This window comes from Aristolochia californica, unplaced genomic scaffold, assembly GCF_029961685.1.
Source record: "Aristolochia californica isolate CCGP_79_NKW_82.1479 unplaced genomic scaffold, dmAriCali1.0.hap1 SCAF_16, whole genome shotgun sequence".
Taxonomy (NCBI): Eukaryota; Viridiplantae; Streptophyta; class Magnoliopsida; order Piperales; family Aristolochiaceae; genus Aristolochia; species Aristolochia californica.
The window spans coordinates 2,069,850-2,094,336 of record NW_027181837.1 but is presented as its reverse complement, the minus strand read 5'-3'; the positions used below and the strand labels follow the sequence as shown (position 1 = coordinate 2,094,336).

General features: G+C 42.5%; 1 protein-coding gene across 3 annotated transcripts in view; it reads right to left on the bottom strand.

The window, feature by feature from the left end:
• Positions 1 to 24,487, bottom strand: part of LOC137953510 (protein SABRE-like) — a 57,774-nt gene that overhangs the window by 19,634 nt on the left and 13,653 nt on the right. For 2 of the 3 annotated variants that reach the window (XM_068800934.1, XM_068800936.1), the window contains exons 6-11: positions 7,716 to 7,889; positions 7,521 to 7,598; positions 4,990 to 5,259; positions 2,840 to 4,903; positions 597 to 2,442; positions 291 to 391 (exon numbers count right to left, since the gene is read on the bottom strand). In XM_068800934.1, coding sequence (XP_068657035.1) covers positions 291 to 391; positions 597 to 2,442; positions 2,840 to 4,903; positions 4,990 to 5,259; positions 7,521 to 7,598; positions 7,716 to 7,889 — 4,533 coding nt within the window. The remainder of the gene's footprint in view (positions 1 to 290; positions 392 to 596; positions 2,443 to 2,839; positions 4,904 to 4,989; positions 5,260 to 7,520; positions 7,599 to 7,715; positions 7,890 to 24,487) is intronic. The other variant, XM_068800935.1, reaches the window with a different exon arrangement.

The window sequence follows — 24,487 nt, the reverse complement described above, 5'->3', positions numbered from 1 at the left end:
AAACATAAGGCTGTTCAAGTTAAGGTTGTAACACCTTATTGCAGCAAGAACAGACAACCTGCAAGAACTCTTACATGGACAAGGTTTTATACTATTGACAGATGCAGTGTCATTCAAATGACATGTTACAGAAAGAAAAGAGTAGGACAAAGTCAAGGAACCAAATGATTGGAACTTATAAGCTAAAAGCTACAAACACATCATAAGAAATCACATTACTGGAGGAAAACTATCTCAAAGCTTAACAGAAAGACATAAGAACGTGTTCAACAATGAAGCACAAGACTTACATTAGCCTCTTCTGAATGGAGGTTGAATTGAGGTTGGATGACATTCACCATAAAATGTCGCGTTCCATCCTCCTCAGAGTTATCAAGATTCCCATGCTTTGCTGATAGACAAGCAAAATAAATGACCCTTAACAATTGACAAAGTAAACCAAAACCTAATCAGGTTTAGAAAAACGAGTATTTTCAAGTTATGGTACACAAACAGAAAGAAAATGCTGAAAGACTTCTAGAGAAGTAGAAATCCCAAACATAAACATAAACACAAACTCATTTCAAAGATCCCATCAAGATAGTAACCATACTTACCAGCCAGGCTCGAGGATGACTCTGCTTTAAGTGAAGCTGAGGGAGATGCATGTGAGCCCACAGTCTCCACGTGTTGTGGCAAAGGGAGACTCGAGCCCTGATTTGCAGAAAGTGAGGGCTTAGAATTATCTTCTTGAGGCATTTCAATACCACCAAGCATCTGCGGCTCTTCAAGCAATTTCCTCTGAGCATATTGCCGAGAGGGAGAAGGCTTTGCAGGTTCAAATGCTTTAGATATCCCACCAACCCAAGCCCAAACAGCATCTCGATTTTTTAGAGTCCACAAGAGCTTCAGCCCATAGACAAAAACCCGTTGACAATTATCAGCTATTACCACATTAAACCCATCATCGTCACTTGGATCAGATCGTGTGTGGTCACTCTCACTCCCATTCTCAAACTCAGACCTTACATATGTCATCTCAAGATTCTTTCTCCCTGCTTCTTGCCATGTCAATAACTTTGTAGGATCGGCCTTTGGTGCCTGCTTCCGTATTGTAAAATAGTCAGAAGATAAAAGAAATCCATCATCATTACCACCCACATAACTGCATTTCTCAGTTTTAGCTTTATTAGTTGATAAAGCTTGAGATGTTCTCATTGTTGCTTGAACATCAAGAACCACACATGCTATATTCTCTTTATGTAAATGAGCTTTGAGCATGTGGAGGTCAAGGCCCTGGTATACAAGATCAAGAAGGTCCCTTCTGCAGTCAAAAGTATATTTCTGTCTACCACGACTGTAGCAAATTTCATATTTCAGCTTTGTTGTTCTAAATGTCAATCCTTCAGCAGGATCATTTTTTGCCAAAGGCATGTGTTTTATACAAGCAGGCATTGAATCAAACCGTAGGAAAAGTTCAGTCATTACTTTGTCAAGAGACAAGTTGCCTGAGCGAGGAATCCTGGGAACCCCAAATCGTGGCCATCGGGAGAATGACCGCAATTTATGAGGAGGATTATAAAACAAATTCCACCACCTAAACACCCAAGCTAGATCATGGCCTCCAAAGCTTACGGTTGGTGTACCAATTGAAATCAACTCTGATTTCTCTCCCTTACCATGAATCAAAGGCCCAACAGTAACAGGAATCACTGAGTCATCTTTCTCACAGGGAGGAAGAAAGGGCCTCAAAGAGAAGTTAAACCTAAGAGAGAGAGAAGTAGATCTGAATGGATCCAGAACCTTTTCACGCAGCTTCCCTTCCTTGGGAACAGAATGCAGATAATGATCAAGGGGATTCCCAGAGTCACATTCCCAGTCCATAGAGACCTCGACACAAAAGGCTGGAGTATCAACAAAAGGGATCAAGGCAACAGCTGGATTTTTTAAACTACTGCTCTTAATTAAACTCTCCAAACTACTGACAAAAATCTTAAATTCCTTTGCAGAAAGAGTAACTCTACCATCTGACTGTCGGATGTCCATGTAGCCAGAAACTAGTTTAACTTTGTCCAACGTTTCATAAGGGTTAGTTGTAGCAAGCAAATACCATGTCGTCTCATTGAACGACAGGCCAATTTTTCCATGAATGTAATACCTCATATCATCCCACCATGGCAAGCTTTTCTCCTTTTTGGGCTGATTGAGAGTTGTCAAAGCATCAGGACCACCTCTGCTGCCAAGATTGGCCCTGCGAAGAGCCACAGTGAAAGCATAACTGATATCTGCAAGAACTGGTTCATAACCCACTCCAAATGAAACTTCTGCTTTCTGGAAAAAAATTGGGAGATCAGCGTAGGTCTTCAAAGCTGGAGTTGTACCACTTGCAGAACGAAGCACACGTACTCTTCGCCATTTTCCAATGAAGACATCTTGTTGGATTTGAGGTTGGAAAAATGTTGCCTGCAAATTTGGAAAATGTTAAGGCCCTTATTATTTGAAGTGTACATGTGTTGGAGAGAGATATGAAGAGAGATACAGAGGTGCATCCATAGCAGGGGCAGGCATATTACTCTCAGGAAATGTATTGGACTCTTATATTTTGGAAAAGTATAAGCCAATACATATCATGTACAGGGTAGTAATGCCCTGTCTCAGGCTAAAAAATTACAAAAAATTGAAAAAAAAAAAAGAGATTATTTCCTGTGTGTCATATCTAACACCTCCAAAAATCGAGTATCGAGTGATACACCCACCCCCCTTGGCCCATAGACACAACTCCAAGAAAAATGAATAAGTTGGATTCATCAGCATGTAAAAATAACAATAATAATAATAATAATAATAATAAACAAATTACCTGCTGTGCTAGCACAACACAGCCCTCACATTTACCGCCTGTTGCGGAAAAAATTGGGAACGTGTAATCTCGTATTTGGACAACCAGCGATCCTGTAGTCAAGCCAATATTCCTCCCAAGAAGACGCGAAAATGGAATGTCATTTGCAGCAGCTACAGGATCATGCTTCCTTATAAACTCTATCATTCCATCATCACCACCACCTATTTTCATCAATGTCACATCCAACTCTGTTGCACAAATAGAAAGAAGAGAGTTTCTCGTAGAACTTGGCCTAAAACCTGCCTGAAAACCAGCCCTACAAGCACCAGAACCCTCGGAAGGCACTAATCTCTGACAAGCCTTGTAATAGGATTGAAATGCCTGTTTGTAAATTTCATCTCGGAGATTTTGAACAGAGGACCTATCATTCACAGAAGAAGTCTCATTAAATTCTGAACCAGCGGCTGAGATGCCTTCAGAAATAATCTCATCAAGAAATTTCAACCGAACCTCTGATTCACATATCTCATTTTTCAGAAGATGAAAATGTTCATCAAGCCAACCTTGCAAAGGCTCTTCCTCAATATCAGCAGTTAATTTTCTTAAATTGAATTTGACACATCCAAGTTTAGAGGACTTAGGCTTCGACCTTTTTGTACTTTCTTTCTTTGCAGGATAAATAAGCTCACTTTTTGCAGAAAAAATGAGCTTCAAACCTCGTAATGTATCTTCTACCGCATCTTCAATGGCACGTAACTGCAGTCTGTAAGGCATGCATATATGGACTTCAAGACCTCGAATAACCCAATCCCAGGTGGTCACAGCAGTTACTTTCACCTCTGAAAAATTTGAAGCAGATATATTAGGAATGCGTGAGATTTGCATGCGACTGCTTCGGAATACTCTTGCTTCATTCAAACTAAGGATAAGGCCTTCAAGTAAAACACCTATCCTAGCATTTTCAGAAAAGATAGACTGAACTTGAAGCATCATCTCAACCCCATCAGCAAGTTCTGCCGAAACTCTCAGCATCTCAACATCAATGGCAAAAACAGACTCCTTCTTGTGTTGTTTTTCAGGGCGTACTGGCTCCATGGGAACTTCTCTGTCCTGCTCTAAGTCTTCCTTCATTTCATCACTAGGTCCTGACTGCAGCCTCTGACTGTGAACAAAAGCTTTCAAACGAATAACTAACTCATACAGTGAGATATGTACATCAGGCTCCCACCTAACTGCAATATCTGTTGCACTGAACAAGGAACAAACTGCAATCTCATTATGCCCACCAGATCGGTGGACAAATCTGGCATTTTGCACATCAAACAAGGTCACTTTGTCATTAGGTTCACATTCGTGAGAATATTCCTGGTAGATGCATCTAGCTCTTTCAAGATCCATCTGTGTGGAGTGTTTGTCCTTATTCATAGATACGCTAAAATGAAAGATGTCGAGAGAGGTTGAGTACTTGCGGCTGTGGGGCCCATCAGATGTAGTAGATGCAATATTGGCTCTTCGTGGGGTACCATCAGCAGAGACACCTATCACAATCTGACCACCCTGGGATCCATAATTCACCTTCTTAGGATCAAGGATGACTGCATTTTCCACACCCACATCACCACAGAAATTTACAGAACAACGTTCAAGATTAAATCTCAGAATACGGGTACCCTTGGAAGATTTGCCAGGGTGGGCTCCCCCAGTGTTATTAGTTGTTCTCTTTCCAGGAGAAAGACTCTTCAGAAGAGATTTAAATGAAACCATTGTTGACAGAAGGGATTCAACACGCTTAAAACTAAGATATACACTCATACCAGTAACATCAACAAAGAAAACCAACTTCCACCTATTTGTGTCACTTTTCCCTTCAGAAGAATCCATTTCTTTGTGGCCCCAATCAAGACTAACTCGTGCTACATGCACCAAGGAACCAGAGTTTGTTTCTACACCAAATAGGCTTTCCCTCAAGCACTCCTGGTTATCATCAGCCATCTGCAAATGCAACTCACCTAGTTCCATATGCACTTGAATCCCTCTGCTAGCTATGTTGTTTGCAAACAAATGGGAAGATTGAGAACAACCCTAGACCACAAAATATGAATAATGGTCAAGCATGACAACTTACTAAATAAAAAATTAAAAGTTAGAGGAAAGAAGAAACAACTTACATGGTACAAGGGCGAACCGCTTAAACTGTATAGCACAATAATCATCTCAGGGGCAGAAAGAGTACATGTCCACATGATGGCTTTTGTGTCTGTAACATCCACAGGTTCAGTGTTGTGAGGTCGGTCATGGTTGGCATGGTTCTCACTGAGTACCATTTTTTTCTTTTTTGACATGTGGAAGCGCATCCATGGATTTAATCTGTTCATAATAATATTGCACTGAGTCCCCCCAAGCTTGATATCAATCTCAGCTCTAATAGGTGCTGTCAGCTGGAAGCAGATTCATCTCAAATTAATTATACAATCAACAAAAGGGTAATCAATCTCAAATGCATGTGACACATCATTCACGAAAATCAAAATAGTATCTTATCAATTTTTCTTCGCCTTTCTATGAACAATGAGGAAGATTTTATTAATGAACAGGAGGGAAAAGAATAAGTAGGGTCAAAAACGTAAAGAAAAAAAGCAGAAAAAATTTCTTCATCTTTGCCTCCCCAACGACCTCCTCTCCACTCACATGATTGCTGCTCGGCCTCGCCTTCCCACCTTGGGAAGAATATTAATCTCCTCTATTATTGGGCACACTCCCTGGATTATCTGGAAGGAGTGCAATAACAGGAGCTTTAATTTCAAATCTTGTCATCATAGGCTGATTGTCAACCAGATCATTGGCCATGTCTCGGACTGGCTACACCCGTAAGGAGTTTCAATTTATCAATTCCTCCCTGCGCCTCAATTGGTCAACCATCGCCCATATGTCTTGCAACCGCCGCCCTCCCACCATGACCCCCCTTTGCTGGTGTTACTAAACTACATTTTGATGGCAGTGCGAGGGGATGCCAGGGCATTGCTAGATTCAAAGGAATTTTCAGAGATGCTGATGGCCGAACTTTGCTCACATGTTCCGGGCCATTGGGGATTGCTGACTCGACTGTAGCTGAACTCTCCACTCTTCATCATGGTCTCCTCCTCTTCCAGCGTCATCTTAGCGACACACTCATCATTGAGGGTGACTCTCAGGTCATCATCAATTGGTGCTCTTCGTCATCATCCCACCCTTGGCACCACTAGACTGTCCTTCACAAGATTTCAGACCTCTCATCCCAGATTGATTGTATTTGGACTCATACCCTGAGATCAGCAAACTCTTTTGCTGATTCTCTTGCAAAAAATGGAGCCCTTCCCCAATCCCTGATTGTAGGGGGAGAGCTCTCCGAATCTTGTTTTGTTTCTTTCCTGTTTTCTGCTAATAAAACTACGCCTTATTCAAAAGAAAAAGATGCTAGAATTAAGGATATTCAATAAGAAATGACATATATGGAGAAGTTTACTCTTTGCTAAAGATAAGATAACTAATGGCAAGCATAGTTTTGAGGTTGATGATTTGGTCAAGGGAACCATCACAGAAGTAGATGATGTGAATTGGGTAAGAGCAAACCAATCGGGAGTTAAGGAAAAGGTAAGTGGACACCCATCCATGACTGCAGGCAGCAAAGAAATGGAGACAAGAGCTTCTCAAACAATGTCCATGATAAGAGAGGACAAAGGATTTCCCTCTTCTACTTTGTTTTAAAAGAAGCAAATCAAAATCAAAAACTAAAAAGATAAAGTTAAAATAAGTTAAAATGGTGAGAAAAGACTTCAAGAAGATGACCTAACAGTGGATCTAGTAAATGATAGAGCAACATGAGGAAATTCCATGTAGCTGAAACCAGCAGAGTTAATATAAAGATCAAGAAATGATACTAGTCAAGGAACTAAGAGCACAAATGTCACAAAACCCATTTCCTGCTTCATCTCTTGATGCAAAATTATTATCTTGATTTCCAGTCAGTTGAAAATTAAAGCACAGACAACAAAAATACAGAGAGAAAAATATTCTCATAAAATTTGTTACCTCATGAAGTATGTTAAAACATTTTTTATTTTCCCTGATCTGCCCTTTTGAAAATGCAAAAACTCACCAGGATAAAGAAAATAAAGTAGTCTTAATTTCCCAATGGAATCACATGATCAACTAATGCATGGGGAAAATGAAAAGTGTTGGAATAGAAGTCACCATCAAGGCCTGATTTAGACCAAGCTGTGGAAGCACTCATGCAATTAATTTTCATATAAAATAAGGTTATTTTACTTGTCATAACACCAGATCCAATTAAAGCTTCACAAATCACACATAGAGAACTACAAAGTATGCTAAAAAATATCTTGCAGATATCTTGTGAGACGGACTAAATTTGATAGTCACTGTGCAAAATGGAGATATAGAAAATGCTAGATGCCAAGGACCAAACAAATGATTGCCCCTAGGGATCGTCTATAGTATATAAAACATGGTAGGAAATACTGAACTATATCAGCTGGTTTAGATGTATATAGTAACCATACTCTGGATCAACTTGAACTCAGAAGCAAAAAGTGTTATGATCTTAGTGGCAAAATTCTACTGCAAATAAAGGCATGATATCAATGCTATTTGAAATTGTTTTCCCTAAAACATAACAGATATCAGAAGGGCAAGGCCTTACTTGCAATGGGATATCTACAGAAGACACAACAGCAAGTTTTAGAATCTCCAACACAGCACTGCCACCTTCTCGAACAAGCTAAGAAACAACATAAGACAAAAACATATCAGCAATGGCCTCATACAGGAGAGTGGGTCACCAAGAATAAAGAGTATTGCAGAATGAATTTCTAGCAAAGGGCAACCAGTTACATACATGGATTTCTCTGAAATCCATTTGAACATCAAAGTGTGATGTGTTCTCGCCCGATTCCTCAAGTAACTGTGATTTACTACTTTGGAATTGAATGCCCATAACATTATTGTCAAGAAAAAGACCTTGACAACGATGTAGAAACCGTACATCCAGCTTTGGCAAAATGAAGCTAACCTTCCAAAGAAAAAGAACTTTGTTAATTAATCTGCATTGGACCAACAGAGAACTCCAAGAAGAAATAAAACTAGCCCCCTCTACATAAGGTGATGAGTCTTGAAAAATGTGAATTCAGAAATTCATGTAAAAAGTCAAATGATATTGTGAATTCTCCAATACTATCATCATAAAATATAAGTAAAAACTGTAAAAAGTCAGAAAGACGTATTGCAAGTTGGGAAAGGTGGAACAAGTAATCCTGTCAAGTTATCCAGATTAGTGATTTACTATTTAACTTATACAATGTATTGAAAGTGTCATAAAAGAAATTTATGTTTCCACAGAACTGATAGACATCTCCAATACCCCCTATGCAACCAACAGTTTTGCTATTTTTACTCATGGACTTGCCTTTCCAATTATTTTTTTAAATGTTTACAAATATTCACCGGAGTGGCTTCTTTTTTTTATATAGAAGGCCTTGCATGTAACCTGAAGGGGTTGGATAAGACCAAGCCTAGACTTGTCAGACTAAGAATTCGGGAACCTCCTCCTATTTCTGGAAGAACAAGAAGTCGATCTTCCCCCGGAAGAATACAACGAACTAGCCGAACTTGCGTGGATCTTCAGCTCTTACTACCACGAGGCTTCTCGCCAACGGGAGAAAGATCTCAACCTACCAGTTTCTAAATGATCATCATGTCATGGAATGTCAAAGGAATTGGTTCACACTCTAAGCGCACCATTATCAAAGCAACCCTTTTGGAATGTAAGCCAAAAATTTGTAGTTCTAGTTGAAACGAAATTACAAACTTTTGATGACTCTATCGCTCGCGAGTTATGGTATGGTTTAGACCCTGCGTGGGCAACAGTCGATGCTATTGGTCACTCGGGTGGCATTCTTGTCATCTGGGACCCAAAAGCGGTGGACACAAATCTCTGCCAATTGGGTCAATACTCCATTGGTATCCGCTTCTACGATTATTTTTTGGGACGTCGTGGGCTCTAGCTAGTGTGTATGGTTCGACTAGGCCTATTAATCGAACCTCTTTCTGGGAAGAATTATTTCAACTAGTCCACTTATGGGATCTGCCTTGGCTTCTAGCCGATAATTTTAACTTCATTTTACTTTGCTCTGAAAAAAGACCTCCCGCGCCCAGAACTACCTCTGCCATGAGAGCCTTCTCCGACCTCATTTGTAGTCTCGAACTTTCAGAAATCTTTCTGTCCGGGAAAAAATACACTTGGTCAAATGGCCAATCCCCTCCAATCCTTTCAAAGTTGGACTGTTTTTTTGTTAACAATGATTGGCTCAATCTCTTTCCAAATACATTTGGCCAAGTCCTCAACAAAGTCGGTTCTGATCATTGGCCTATTCAAATTAACACCCTCCCCTCTGCCTAGGGGCGCTCTCCCTTCTGCTTTGAAAATTCTTGGCCCTGCTAGAAGTTTTCAACTCTTCCATTCCGGTTTAGTGGCAAGAATTGAATCATCACCCAAACCCTGGCTGGAATCTCGCCCTTAAATTGAAAGCTCTGAAGTTGAAGATTCACTCGCAGTCTGTTTCCTATCGTGTTACAGCTGCTTCTCGGAAGGATTCGGTTGGTCGTCGCATCTCGGTGCTCGACTGACTCGAAGAGCAAAGGTCCATTTCTCCCTCTGATTTAAACCTTAGATGTCTATTAAATTCTGAGCTTTCTAATCTACCTCGCTGCAAAACTGTTCGTTGGAAACGGCGTGCAAGATTTTGCTGGATGGCCGAGGGGGGTGGAAATACAAAGTTTTTCCATGCTATTGCCTCGGCCAGAAGGAGGGTTAACCGTATCACTTCCCTCTGTCATGGAGATCAAGTGATTACGGATAGTCCCTCAATCTCTAATCTCTTTGTGAAGTTTTTCTCAAAACTGTACTCCGAAGAGAGCTTTAATCGGCCGAAGTTGCCTCAACTAGATTACCTGAGAATCTCCATGTCTGAGGCAATAGACTTGGAAAAGCCCTTCAGCACAGAAGAAATTGAATCGGTAGCAATGGGGCTTCCGAAGGATAAAGCGCCTGGACCGGATGGTTTTAATGGTGAGTTTTATCATAAATATTGGGATACCATCAAATCGGATGTTTATGCGTTTGTCCAGAATTTCCACCAAGTCGACATCACTCATAAGGCAGTAGGTGCTTCCTTTTTGCCCTAATCCCAAAAAAATCTCCTGCCAATCTTCCTCAAGATTTTAGACCCATAAGTCTCAGCACAAGTTACTATAAAATCATAGCCCGTCTGCTTGCTAATCATCTTCGGACCCACCTCTCCAAAATTATAAGCCCCTGCCAAAGTGCGTTTATCCGAGATAGAAACATTTTAGATTCTGCCATGGCTGCCCATGAACTCCTAGACACCTTCAAAAAATCAAATAGGCCAAGATTCGTCCTAAAATTGATTTTGAAAAGGCCTTTGACCGAGTAAACTGGAAGCTAATTGATTACCTTCTCAATAGAATGGGTTTTGGGACCCGGTGGAAATTTTGGATGAGAAGTTATATCTCTTCACCATATTTTTCTGTCCTAGTAAATGGGATGCCTTGTGGCTATTTCAAAGCTACGAGAGGAATAAGACAAGGCGACCCACTGTCCCCATTTCTCTTCACTCTCCTGAGGGAACATCTTGCTTCCATGGTCGGATTTGCCAAAAGAACTGGTTGGCTTAATCCTATCTCAACTGATTCTGGTCAGGATATTTCTCTATTGCAATATGCTGATGATACTATTTTTTTCGGAGAAGGTACTTTTACTCAAATCTCCCACTAGAATGCTCTGCTAAACCTCTTTGAGTTGTCTTCTGGACAGAAGGTAAGTTGGGCTAAATCATCCATTTTGAGTTTCAATATTTTCTTTGAGAAGATGTGTGAATGTATTCAAAAAGAAAAATTACAAACCTGGAAACTAAAAAGACATTTCCTCCACAACAAGATGTTGGAGGGTAACGCCTTTTTTCGCTTGAGCATCGGCTACATGATGAGCAGATCTTGGAACATGTTTCCAAGTGCATTGTAAACCAGAAGTTAAATTACAAATTTCATCAAAAATCTCCCAATGACGCCAAGGAGGTTTTGATGGCTTGGAACACCAGTTTATAATGACTTGAGAATCCCCTTCAACCAAGAGAGCACCCTCCTTTTTTTGTTTGAAAAGCTTCAGTCCGTTGAACAAGCCATGCAATTCCGCACAAGTAGAGTCTGATACTCCAATTGGACCTGCATAAGTGAAGAGAAGATTCGCTTGATCATCGTGAATTACTCCGCCAAAACCAGCTGGCCCCGGACACCCGAGAGCACTTCCATCAAAATTGAGTTTAAAATGTCCAGGAGGAGGTTTAGTCCATTCTACCATAATAGGAACTTTCGATGGAAAAGACATTCCAGCAACATTTCGCTAATTTTCCCTCATGTTTGTCGCTCTTAAATTACAAAATTCTTTGCGAAGGAGAACCCAAGAGCTAACTTGACCGACGATCTGTTCACAAAGAATATTCCGAGGAATAGCTTTCTGATTGAATTTACGATTGTTTCTTTCTTTCCATAAATTCCAAGCAATGTGCCCAACACAACAAGATATCAAAATTTTCCCTAACTTCGGAAGACGAGAGCTAACCAAAGTTAAGATAGTGTTTTGCAAATCTGGTGAAGGGCAATATAATAAACCGATTTTGTCCATTAATTCGGTCCAAATCTTATGAGCATATTCGCAGTGTAGAAGCGTATGATCTGTTGTTTCAGGAGATGTGTTGCAAAATGGGCATTCTGGATTGGGAGTATTAATGCCTCGTCTTTGCAAAGCGTCAGAAGTTAAGATTTTCTTACGACATACCGTCCAGATGAAAAACTTGATGCGAGGAGGAATCGGGAGCGACCATGCAGAAGCAGCAGGATGTTCTGCGTGGGGAGGCGGGTGTGAAATCATATGATGGTACGTTGAAGCTGTAGAGAACATACCTTGTTTGTTGGGCGTCCAGATGAGTGTATCGGCAGAGTTTTTTAAGGTCACACCAGAAAGTAAATTGACCAGACAGGTGGCTTCAATAGCTTCAGAGTCATTCAATGCTCGCCTGAGATGAAGATTCCAGCCGCCCAAAGACTGCCAATGGTCAGAAATCATTGAGCTGCGAGATCTTGACAGTTGGAATAATCGAGGATGACTTTCCTTTAAACAACTAGCCCCTATCCACCAATCCGACCAAAATAGAGTATCTGTACCACTCCCAATGTAGCATTTGATGGCAGATTTGAAGGTAGGTAAGAGTTTGGCAATTTTCTTCCAAATGGGGGATAACTTGTAAAATCTTCCCCCATCCGTCCATCAGCCATTATCTTTTTCGGATTTAATTGCAACCATTCGGCGCCACAGTAGATTGGGTTGCATGTTGAACTTCCAAATCCACTTTAAGAGCAGAGCCTTGTTTGTGGTAGCAATGTCCCGAATCCCGAGGCCCTCCATTACAATTGGTTTACAAACATCTACCCATATTATAAGATTAAATTTTTTTTCCCCATTTGGCCCATCCCATAGGAATCTTCTTTTCAAAAATTCAATTCTATCCCGAATAGATGCTGGACAATGGTACAAAGATAAAAAATAGGATGGGATTCCATGAAGGCATGATTTGATCAGAACCAGTTTACCAGCTTTGGATAAAAAAATTTCTTTCCAAGAAGCCAGACGCTTCTCAAGCCTCTCAACAACCGGAAACCAGGAGTTTTTCAAAGGCAGGAGCGGAGTCAAAGGTAAGCCCAGATATGTACTCGGAACGGACGCTACCTTACAACCCAGATAGTTCACCATTGAGATGAGAATAGAGGCTTCAATATTAAAACCAAAAATTGTTGTTTTTTCCCAGCTTATCTTTTGACCAGACGTCAATTCAAAGATGTTCAAAATTGCTTTCATGTGTTTGATTTGTCTCATGGACCCTTCTCCAAAAAAAATAGAATCATCAGCAAACTGAAGAATGGGAACGTCTTGGTTTGGATCAGAAAAAACAAGACTGAACCAACCCGAACGTTTAGCAAACCGGATCATAGAGGTCAGGTATTCTCCAACGAGAGTAAAAATAAATGGAGAAAGGGGGTCGCCTTGTCTTATCCCCCTAGAAGCTTTGAAATAGCCTCGGGGTTTCCCATTTACCAAGACAGAATAAGAAGGAGAGGAAATACAGCTCCTCATCCAAAATTTCCATCTTGTACCAAAACCCATACGGTCAAAAAAATAGTCCACCAGTTTCCAATCAACCCGATCAAAAGTTTTCTCAAAATCAATTTTCAGAACAAACCTTGGAAGGGAAGATTTTTTGAAAGAATCAAGAAGTTCATGAGCTGTTAGAGAAGAGTCCAGGATGTTTCTGTCTCGGATAAAAGCACTTTGACAAGGATTAATTACCTTGTAAAGGACAGCTTTTAGCCGATTAGCCAATAGACGCCCAATAATTTTATATGAACTAGAAGTGAGACTAATAGGGCGAAAATCTTTAGGAGCCTCCGAATCAATTTTTTTAGGAATAAGTGCAATAAAAGATGCGCCGATTCCAGAGTGAGTTATTCCCACTTGGTGAAAATTGTGAACGAGGGCACAAACATCATTTTTTAACAGGTCCCAAAAACAGTGATAAAACTCACCATTAAAGCCATCTAGTCCGAGGGCTTTATCTTTAGGAAGGCCAAGGACAGCCCGTTCCATTTCTTCTGAGGAGAAAGGTTTTTCAAGATCAGCAGCGTCTTCAGCTGAGATACGCTCGAAGTCGAGCTGATGGATTTTTGGTCTTCTGAAACAGACTTCTGAATATAGCTCTGAGAAATACTTCACCAAAAGGTTAGAAATGGAGGCACTATCCATAACCACGTGGTCTCCGTTACAGAGAGCAGTGATACGGTTAGTCCTCCTCCTGGCCGAGGCGATGGAATGGAAAAACTTTGTATTTCCATCACCCTCAGCCATCCAACGAAATCTTGAACGTTGTTTCCAACGGACAAATTCAGAACGAAGAAACGTAAGGTATTCAACATTTAAATTATTTCTAATCAGCAAATTAGTAGGAGAGATTGTTCCTCCAGTAGATCCAGCTCAGAAATGCGGCGGCGAATCGAATCTTTCTGGGAAGCAGCAGAAATTCGGTGATTTTTATCCCACATTCTGATCTTTGTCTTGAGGGCTTTGAGTTTCCGAGGGAGGGCCCAGCCCGGGTTCGGATGATTTTCCAATTCGAGCCACCACGATTTCAAGTAAGGGATGAAAGCCTCGGTTAATAACCAGGCATTCTCAAACCGAAAGGGAGATCTTTCCCATGTAACTGGCCGAGAATTGAGTTGGATAGGCCAATGGTCAGATCCTATTTTGTTTAGGACTTGGCCAGAGGTGTTGGGAAAGAGGAGGTTCCATTCTATATTGACAAAAAATCTGTCCAATTTAGACAAAATAGGGGGATTCTGACAATTTATCCAGGTGAATTTTTTCCCCGAGAGAGGAGCCTCGGAGAGAGCAAGACTATTGATAAAGTCAGAAAAAGCTCTCATGGTTGATAAGGTTCGGGAGGCAGGAGGACTTTTGTCAGAGCAAAGTAAAGTCGCATTGAAGTCTCCTCCAATGAGCCAAGGGAGGTCCCACAATTGGACAAGCTGAAAGATTTTCTCCCAGAAAGATGCTCGGTCACAGTAACGAGTTGGCCCATATATGCCGGCTCGCGCCCAAGAAGTACCGAGGTTGTGATCCAAGAGCTGGAGACCGATTGTGTATTGCCCCGGAATGACGGAAATAGCATCAAAAGCAGTTGGATCCCAGATGCCACCAGAATGGCCACCAGAATGGCCAATTGCACCCACATGTGCCCACGCTGGGTTGGTGTCATACCATAAATTACACACAATTGAGTAATCAAAAGACTGTATCTTAGTTTCAAGAAGAATAGCAATTTTTGGTTTAACATCAAAAAGCGCCGCCCTGATGAGGGCACGCTTGGCCAGAGAGCCGAGACCTTTAACATTCCATGATAGAACGATCATGGGGAACGATGGGTGTTGATATTCCGCTCCACGGCGCCAGCTTCAGAGTAGCCCGCACAAAAGATGTTGGCAAGCTCCGTCATTTCTGAAAATTCCTCCCGTGGAAAGTCTTGTTCCTGTTCCAGCAGAAATAGGAGGAGCTCATCCCGCGGATTGGGAGTGAAGGTCTTGGTTGGGGTAGATTCAAAGGTTATAGTTGGGGGGAGGTCGGACCAAATTGGAGGGATTCCAGAGGGGAAAGCAGGGGGGAGATCGTACCAATCAGGGGGAAATTCCAATGGAAGGACAGGAGGAGGGTTTGAAGGGGGGGAAGGTGGGGTGGTAGTGTCTTTGAATTTATCTTTGTCAGTGTTTTTTTTGGAAGGTGCAGGGTTGTTGATTTTGGCTTTATATTTCCCTTCTTCCTTTTTTCTGGAATAGGTATACCGGTAAGGGGTGTTGGCGATTTGTTTTCCAGTATTGGTGTGCAGGGGAAGGGTGAAAGTTTTGGGGGTTGGGTTTTCCATGGTGTCCGAGTGGGGGAAGATAATACAAAGGGGGGTGGGGCAGAGGATAGTGGGAGAGTGAATATATAAGGGGGGAGGGGAGTAAAAAGGGGGGTCAAAATCCGAGGTGGATTCATTGGAGAGGAGGGATGGGCTTAGCGGGGCTCGAGGGGTGGCCGTATATAGGGAGGTTTGGGTCAAAGAGGGAGGGTCTGATGGGACGGCGAGAGGAGCGGGATGCTGGGATAGTTGATGTGGAAGGTTTGAGATAGGGGGGGTTCGCAGGAGGTAATCCTTGAGAAGGAGCCAAGAATGTGGATGAGAGTGGGGAGGAAAGGGGATTTATCGAGGTAGAGAAGCCACGGGACGGGGGAGAGTTTGTGTATGTCAGGCGAGGGGTACGGCTTCGGGAAAAGAAAACTTTAGGCGGCGGAGGGGAGGGGAGGGATTTAAAAATGAAAGGACAGGAGGGCGGCGTGATGTGGACTGAGAGGTTGACGTATGGCAGTCGAGTACTGCTTTGGGAATCGAGGGGCGGCGGAGGGGAAGGGGGTGATGTAGAAAGGAAAGGACGGGGCGACGACGTGATGTGGACTGAGGGTTTTTGGAAATTGATGTGGTCAACGGCTGTGGATTTGATGGTTGAAAAGGTGTTTTTTTTATGTGAAGAAGTACGGTGCGGGGCTCGAGGTTGCCAAATCGGAGGGGCATTGGAAATATCATTGATTTGAGAGGGTGGTGATGGTTTTTGGTAAATGGAGAGATAGGTGTGTGGGGGAAAGTGTTTCTTTTTTTGGTTTTTGTGTCGAGGTGAGGTAGAGTGTGACGGCGATGGATGTGAGCATGGGGAAGTAATGAGAATCCCCTTGTTAGGTGAAGGATGTGGCTGTAGATCAGGTTGAGAGATCTTGTCAGATTTTGGGTTTGGGGACAGATGTATTGCAGATGTTTTGGGACAACTGGGGATTGGCACTGTGGGCAAGGGCGATTTCAGAGATGGGATTTTTTCGGCGAAGACATTTATGTGGATTGAAGCTTTTTCGGCGGAGGCATTAAGAGGGTTACTGTGAACTGGTATTGATTGGACTGTTTCGGGATATGGGGATTGATTTTGGGTGGTCGAATTTTTTTTTTTTTTGGAACCCATGTCCGATTGAGCTCCGAGTGATGCTTCCGAGTCAGCAACTGGTGGATCGGCTCAGCCTAGGTTATGTTTCGTGAGGTTTCTTCCGAGTTGGCTGCCAGAAGGATTTCCAGATCTCCAAATTCCATGGAGACCCAGATCCTGGTTTTTCCGCAGGAGATATGAAAAAACTGTAAACCACTTACCGGTGATTTTGGTCGGATGAAAATTTTTTCTTTGTGAAGCTGCGTTGGCTGGCTTTCGGCCCAAATAAGCTCTCCGAAATCTTTTGTGAGGCATTCCAGAGTATGTCAGCATCGGATCTCCACCGAAAGACCTTTGACGATCACCTATTGCCCCGAGATGGGGGCTGAGTTCTGGGCTGCGTTGGCTGGCTTTCGGCCCAAATAAGCTCTCCGAAATCTTTTGTGAGGCATTCCAGAGTATGTCGGCATCGGATCTCCACCGAAAGACCTTTGACGATCACCCATTGCCCCGAGATGGGGGCTGTGAGTTCTGGGCTCCAATTGGTCATGTGGAGGATCATTGAAATAGTCTCTGTCTTCAGTGAATGTAGTCTCCTGCGGTCCTCCTCCGAATAACAGTTGATTAGCCAGCTCCTCTCATGAGCTTTGATGATGGTTGTGGACATGATATTTCATTTTTGCAGCCATTCTTGGAGTTGTCTTCTAGTGAAAAAAATTTCCGGATCTCCCAAGAGCACTGCCAGGGACATTTTGCGCTTGCCCTCAGATTCGATGTGGGTTGGCAGGGATATAGAGAATTGGTTTTTTTGGCTTGAAACTTGGGGGAGTGATATTGGTGGTGGTGTTGGACAATTGGTTTTGTAGACCTGAGTCTTCTCTGGTGGAGGATCCGGTGGAAGCGACAGAATTGACTGGTGTGAAGCGCTAGGTTGTGAGTGGATTTTTGGGGGGTGTGGCTAGCTGTTGGAGAATTTGATCAAAGCGTTTCCATCCCATTCCAGAAGTGGAGAGTTGTGGAAGAAAAATCATACCCATTATCATTTGGCCACATCTTTGGTGGATGACACATTGAAGAAGTCCTCCATGATACTGGCTGTGAACTTGGAATTCCAGATCTCCGGTGAGGAGTGATTTGCTGTATTTTCTTCCCGTGTTTCCTAATTGGACTTTCCGGAAGATGTCTAGGAAAAAGCTAACTGCGGAGATCGGGAGGGAGATGTATGATTTTTTCCCCCCTCTTGTGCATGAATCTGGATGGCCTCCCCACTCTTCTCCTTCCTCTTTCGAAAAGTCAGCTTTGCTTTTCCATTCCAGAATTCCTATCTGGTCGGATCCTCCACTAGGATCCTTCGGCGTGAGGATCTCGAGATTACAGTTTGCCATCTCTCGCCTGAGCTATCTTCAGAGTCAATACTTTCTTTTTCCCTCTTGTCTTCTTCTTCCGGTTGTTTACCTTTTCGTTGCTGCTGCTGCCGGTGCTGCTTCCCCAGACTGGTTCGATCTTCGCCCCTTCCTGGGCGCTGTCCTACTAGAGGTGCAGGATCAGAGGGAGTGGTCGTTGAGTGGGAGTTACTTCGTTCCCCAGATGGTTAGTGGGAGGAAATTACTCCTTGACCGACCCCTCGTCCAGCCATTCGATCATTTTTGGGTTTCAATATTGATCCCTTGGTTCTAAATTCCATGGCAAACTACTTGGGTTGTAAAGTTGCCTCCTTTCCGGGCACATATGTGGGTCCTCCTCTATCTCCTGTCTTACCCTCAAAATCTGCTTGGCACCCAGTCATTGAGCGGCTTGAAGGCAGACTTGCTTCCTGGAGAGGGAAGTTTCTGTCCAAAGCTGGTAAACTTACTCTGATTAAGTCTTGTTTACACGGTATTCTGTCCTATTTTTTATCCTTGTACCGTTGCCCTGACTCTGTCAAAAAGAGAATAGAGTTTTTAAAAATAATATTTTTATGGGGTGGGCAAAATGGTGAAAAAAAATATTGTTTAGTGAAATGGGTTGACATTTGTAAACCTTTTGCTGAGGGTGGCCTTGGGATTCGCGACACTGCAACAACTAACTTGGCTCTGGTTATGAAGTGGATCTGGAAATTCAATATGTTTTCGTCTCTGATTTGGCGAAGGCAGACTTGCTTCTTGGATAGGGAAGGTCATATCCAAAGCTGGTAAACTTACTCTGATTAAGTCTTGTTTACACGGTATTCCGTCCTATTTTTTATCCTTGTACCGTTGCCCTGTCTCTGTCAGAAAGAGAATAAGAGTTTTTAAAAATAAGATTTTTATCTCCAAATCTTCAGAGATCGTCTCCATGGCAAGTTAATCATTGAAGGCGACTCAAAGACGGTTATTAGTTGGTGTTCCAAAGACAACCTCCCCCCTTGGCGCCACTGGCCCATCACTGATAGTATTGCTGACGTTGTATTTTCTTTGCATTGTAATTGGAATCTCATCCCTAGATCAACCAACTCTTTGGCTGATAAAAATTGGTTAAATTGGTTAATTCGGAACTTCCCAGCAATCTCTCACTGTATGGGAAGGATTCCCTCCTTTATAATTTGCTCTTTTGAGCTTTTGCCTTAACAAAAATCAGCATCATTTCCAAAAAAAAAAAAAATAGGATTTTTATGGGGTGGGCAAAATGGTGAAAAAAAAAATATTGTTTAGTGAAATGGGTTGACGTTTGTAAACCTTTTGTTGAGGGTGGCCTTGGGAGTCGCGACACTACAACAACTAACTCGGCTCTACTTATGAAGTGGATCTGGAAATTCAATATGTTTTCGTCTCTGATTTGGCGAAATATAGTGGCAGGTAAAGCAGACAAGTTATCGGGATGGTGCACTGAAGGAGGAAGGTATAACAAATTATCTCCTCTTTGGAAAAAAAATAGCTAGTTTGTTGCTTGTCTTCAAAAACGTTGTCCAGTGTTATATTGGATTTGGCAGTAGGACAAGTTTTTGGACAGATTGGTAGATAGACCCGGCTAGTTTAAACTCTAGCTATGGTCATATCTTCTCTCTTGCCAGAAACAAAGAGGCTAATATTTCAGATGTCGGGCATAATTCTTGTGATTGGAACTTAAATCTCCATAGAGGGTTGACAGAAGTAGAAACTCTTGAAGCCGCCGAACTCATTACGAGACTATCTTCGGTTCGTGTCAAAAATGCTCCAGACACCCTGATATGGACTCCTTGTCCCAAAGGTACATTTTCCACTTCAACTGCCTACAAAGCACTTCTCTCCCCCCCCCCCCCTGCTCAATCCTGTCACCCATCAACTATCGCATGGTCCCTACACGTACCTCCAAGAGCAAAATTCTTTATTTGGACAGCATGGCAAAACAAAATCTTGACATCGGATACGTTAATACACCGGGGAACACATGTTTTGGATCCTCTGTGCCCGTTCTGCCTGTCCTCCACTGAAATTGCGGATCATATATCATTGCATTGTAATTATGCTCACTCGGTATGGACAAATCTCATCAGCAAAATTGGCCTGCAATACTACTCCTCCCAAAATCTCATATCCACAATTCATACGATAACAAAGGTTAACCTCCCTAAACTTGGGAAGTTATTAATCTCCTACTGCGTCGGTCACATCATCTGGGTCCTTTGGAAAGAACGGAATAACAGAAGGTTTAATAAAAAATCTCTCTCCGAAAATATTCTCAGCAACCGAATTGTTGGGCAAGTTACTTCTTGGATTCGTATGAGAAAAGAATTTAAAAATCTCAAAGGAATCAACATTCGAGAAAATTGGGATCTTGTTGCAAAAATGTCTCATCTTCCCCGCCCTCCGATTACGGAGACTTGGTCTCTCCCCCCAGTTGGATATTTTAAACTGAATTTTGATGGAAGTGAGTTGGGCTGTCCGGGGCCTGCTGGATATGGAGGGGTCATTCATGACGATAAAGGGATTCTTCTCTTCACATTTTTCCGGGCCAGTTGGGATATCAGATTCAACTATAGTCGAGCTATCTGGGTTGTTTAATGGCCTGAAACTGTTTCATCAGAGGATGATAGGACCTTCATATGACGAAGGCGATTCTCAAGTTGTCATCGGTTGGTGTAAGAAGACATGCAAACCTCCTTGGCGCCACTGGGATCTTTTTAATGATATATGTATTTTAATTCCCCAATTACAATGTATGTGGAATCATATTCCTAGATCCGCCAATCACTTAGCGGAGGCGCCACTGGGATCTTTTTAATGATATATGTACTTTAATTTCCCAATTACAATATATGTGGAATCATATTCCTAGATCCGCCAATCACTTAGCGGATAGTCAGGCTAAATTAGGTGTTTTCTCCAACATCTTGTTGTGGAGGAAGGTCCTGTTTAGCAAGGTTTGTTTTCTTTTTCTCTCAGTAATATATTTACACCTCTTCTCAAAAAAAAAAAAAAAATGCCCTTAAGTAGTTGGGCAAGGATTATTTTATTTTTTTTGATAAAGATATATTTATATTAACAAGAGTGAGCTCGTGCACTGGAAGCAGCATACAAGATTTAAATGGTTCGTTGAGGGGGATGCTAATACTAAATTCTTCCATGCAATCGTCTCTGCTCAGAGAAGAGCCAAATTCATCACCACGCTCAGCGTTAATGGTGAGAGTACCTCAGATTGATTCCTTATTTCAGACTTACTGGTGAAATTTTTTGCAGAATTATACTCTGATGGCCAGCTAGTTCGCCCTTTCTTTGAAAGGGTTCATCTCCAGGCTATTCCTTCGGCCGCAGCTAGTCTCATCGAGCTCCCTTTCTCTAGTAAGGAAATTGAAAAAGCAGCATTGGGTCTTCCTTTGGATCGTGCTCCGGGCCGGATGGTTTCAATGGGGAATTCAATCGCTGATGTTGGCCCATCATCAGAGACAATATTGCTTGCATGGTCCACTCGTTCTATCAGCATGGTATCAGATATAGGAGCATCGGAGCTTCGTTTATTGCCCTCATCAATAAAAAAGAACGGGCAGAAATTCGTTCTGACTTTTGGCCGATCAGTCTCACCACCAGTGCTTAAAAGGTGCTTGTGCTCCTCCCCACGACGGACTATGCAGTCTTTGATGTGTCAATCGTTCAGTTTGCAGATGATACAATTTGCTTTGGGGTTGGCACTATGGATCATATCCGAAACTGCGTGTTGTATTGGGACTATTTGAACTGGCTTCTGGTCAGAATATTAACTGGAAGAAAACCACCCTCCTAGACTATCATATCGACTCACCTGTGCTTCATGGTATGGCTGACTATTTGGGGTGCCTAGTGGAAAATTTGCCAGTTACATATCTTGGACTACCACTCTTTGACTCCTGGCCTTCGGCGACGCTTTGGTGCCCCCTCATTGAGAAATTTGAGAAGAGACTAGCAACTTGGAGGGGGAAGCTTTTATCTACTGCTAGGCGACTCACTCCTCAAGTCTTGTTTGGCAGGACTGCCAAACTATTTATTATCCTTCATGCACTGTCCAGCCTCAGTTTGCAACAGGATTAACACCATCCGTCGGCGTTTTCTCTGGAGAGGATCAGAGGACACCTTCAGATATCATTTGGTGAGTTGGAAGGATATTTGCATGCCCCGCAATCGGGGTGGTTTAGGCATCCAGCCTACAAAGGAGATGAGCAATGCCTTTTTGCTCAAATGGATCTGGAACTTAAACATCAAGCATAACAGCCTATGGGGTGATATGGTCAGGTTCTATCTTCAACCTTGGGTGCCTGGTGGAGGGAGGAAGGCGCTACTCGCCTCCTATCCCCGATATAGAAATCAATTCAAAAGCTCCTCCCAATATTCGAGATGGAACTTCCTTTCACACAGGCAATGGAAGGACCCTCCTCTTTAGTCGGATGAATGGTGCGGCCCCCGCCCCCTCTCCGAGGATTTCCCAGGGCTCTCTAGGGTGGCGAGGGACCTCTCTTGCTCAGTGGCCGATTCTTGGAAAGATCGCTCATGGAGTCTCACGTTTTGATGGGGATTAAATGATGAGGAAACTTCGGCTTTTTGCTCTCTCCTCTCCTGACTCAGCAGCATGCACTTGATAAACTGACATGGCAACCCAGCATTCACAGTTGCATCCGCCTACTCTCACATTAGAAAGCAAGATTACAGCATGCATGAGCACAAGGCAATTCTAGCATGGAAGCTCTCAGCGCCTAGTTAAATCAAATTCTTCGTGTGGACGGCCATCAGGGAACAGATCCTCACCTCTGACAACCTCCATAAAGGAGGTTACACTGCACTCGATCGCACTTGTCCCCTTTGTGGCGTGTGCGATGAGAGTGTCCAATATGTTCTCTTACATTGTGATTTTTCTTGGCAAGTCTGGATGAAGATATTTCAGAAGATTGGTCTCCAAATGGGGCTACATCAGGACTTTTTCGGCACCTATGAGATGGTTATGGGGATATGCCTTCCTAGGCTGGGCAAGATAACTCTCTTGGCATGCCTTGAGCATGTCCCATGGTGCATATGGCTCGAGCGAAACAACTGGAGATTCAACTCCAAGGCTAGCACCCCGGATAATATAGTTTCTCAGGCAGTGGGCCTTATCTCAAGTTGGCTACATTCTAGGAAGGAGTTTGCTTCTCTATCGGTCGTCACCCTTGGGGAAAATTGGGGTTTGATCGCGCACATGGCGGGCCCCTATAGGAATCCGATTATGGCCACCTGGGATCCTCCCCCTTATGACTGCACCAAACTCAATTTTGATGGCAGTGCTTTAGGCTGTCCTGGGCCGGCTAGAGCTGGTGATGTTTTCGGAGACAGCAGTGGAGGCCCTATTCTATCCTATGCAGGGCCAGTGGGTATTGCTAATTTAAATACTGCTGAAGTGAGTACTCTTCTATTCGGCCTCCAAATCTTTAAAGAGCGGCTCCATGGCAAGTTGATTATTGAAGGCAAATCAAAGACTGTCATCAGTTGGTGTTCAAAAGATAGTTCCCCTCCTTGGCACCACTAGCCAATCACTGATTGTATTGCTGACATTTTGTCATCCATTCATTGTACCTCGTTCCTAGATCAACCAATTCTTTGACTGATAAATTGGAAAATTTTGGAACCTCCCAACAATTTCGCATTGTTTGGGAAGGTTTCCCCTCTTGTAATCTGCTCATTTGAGCTCTCATAATAAAATTCAGCATCATTTCAAAAAAAAAATATTTACAAGAGAAATTACAAAAGAGGAGAGAGCAGATCCCTGACAACAAGCGATTGTAGGGTAGCTCCCTACTTGGCAAGCACATCTACTACCTAATTGGCGGATCTTGAAATGTGAGACCAAATACAAGATAAAATTGAGTTAATTTAGAGAATCTCCCGAAAGATGTCCCAATGGCGCCACAGGGGAGGGGATGCACACTCCCACCATCCAATGACCACCTTCGAGTCCCCTTCAATGTGAAGGGGACCGCTGCACTTGTCTCTAAAAACACGATTCGACTAGGATTTGTTAGCTATTTATTTTAAGTTGTATGGTTCAATAGTTTCATTTTTACTAAGGCTTTTTCTTTTTCTTTTTTTTAAAAAAAGCTAGGGCTTTTATTTTTGTCAGTATATTGGGCCTAGCTAGCAGGCCTTAAATGTCTTAGTTACATTTTAAATCATTGCTTGGGGCTCAAGTTACTTGGAGAACATGAACTAGCTTTATAATTAGGGTGTTGACGTCTTGTAAAAGATATCTTTTGAATAGAGAACGTTTTATACCTGATTTTTTTTATTTCTACACCTTCAAAACCCCAACCTTAGCTTAAGAGTTTTTAGCTCTTGATAGCTAGACACTCTTGAAGATTTGTAAAAATCAGGTCCATGTCCATCCCAAAATGATTTTTCAAAGTTAGGAGGTCATTTTCCATCTCGTAACCACAGGATTTTTCCAAATATTAACATATATGAGAGTATTTCCACTCAACAAACGAACAAAAATTCTGAGGTGTGGACGACATAAACAAGTTCAAAATGAACTAGGTTTGATTTTGGCCCA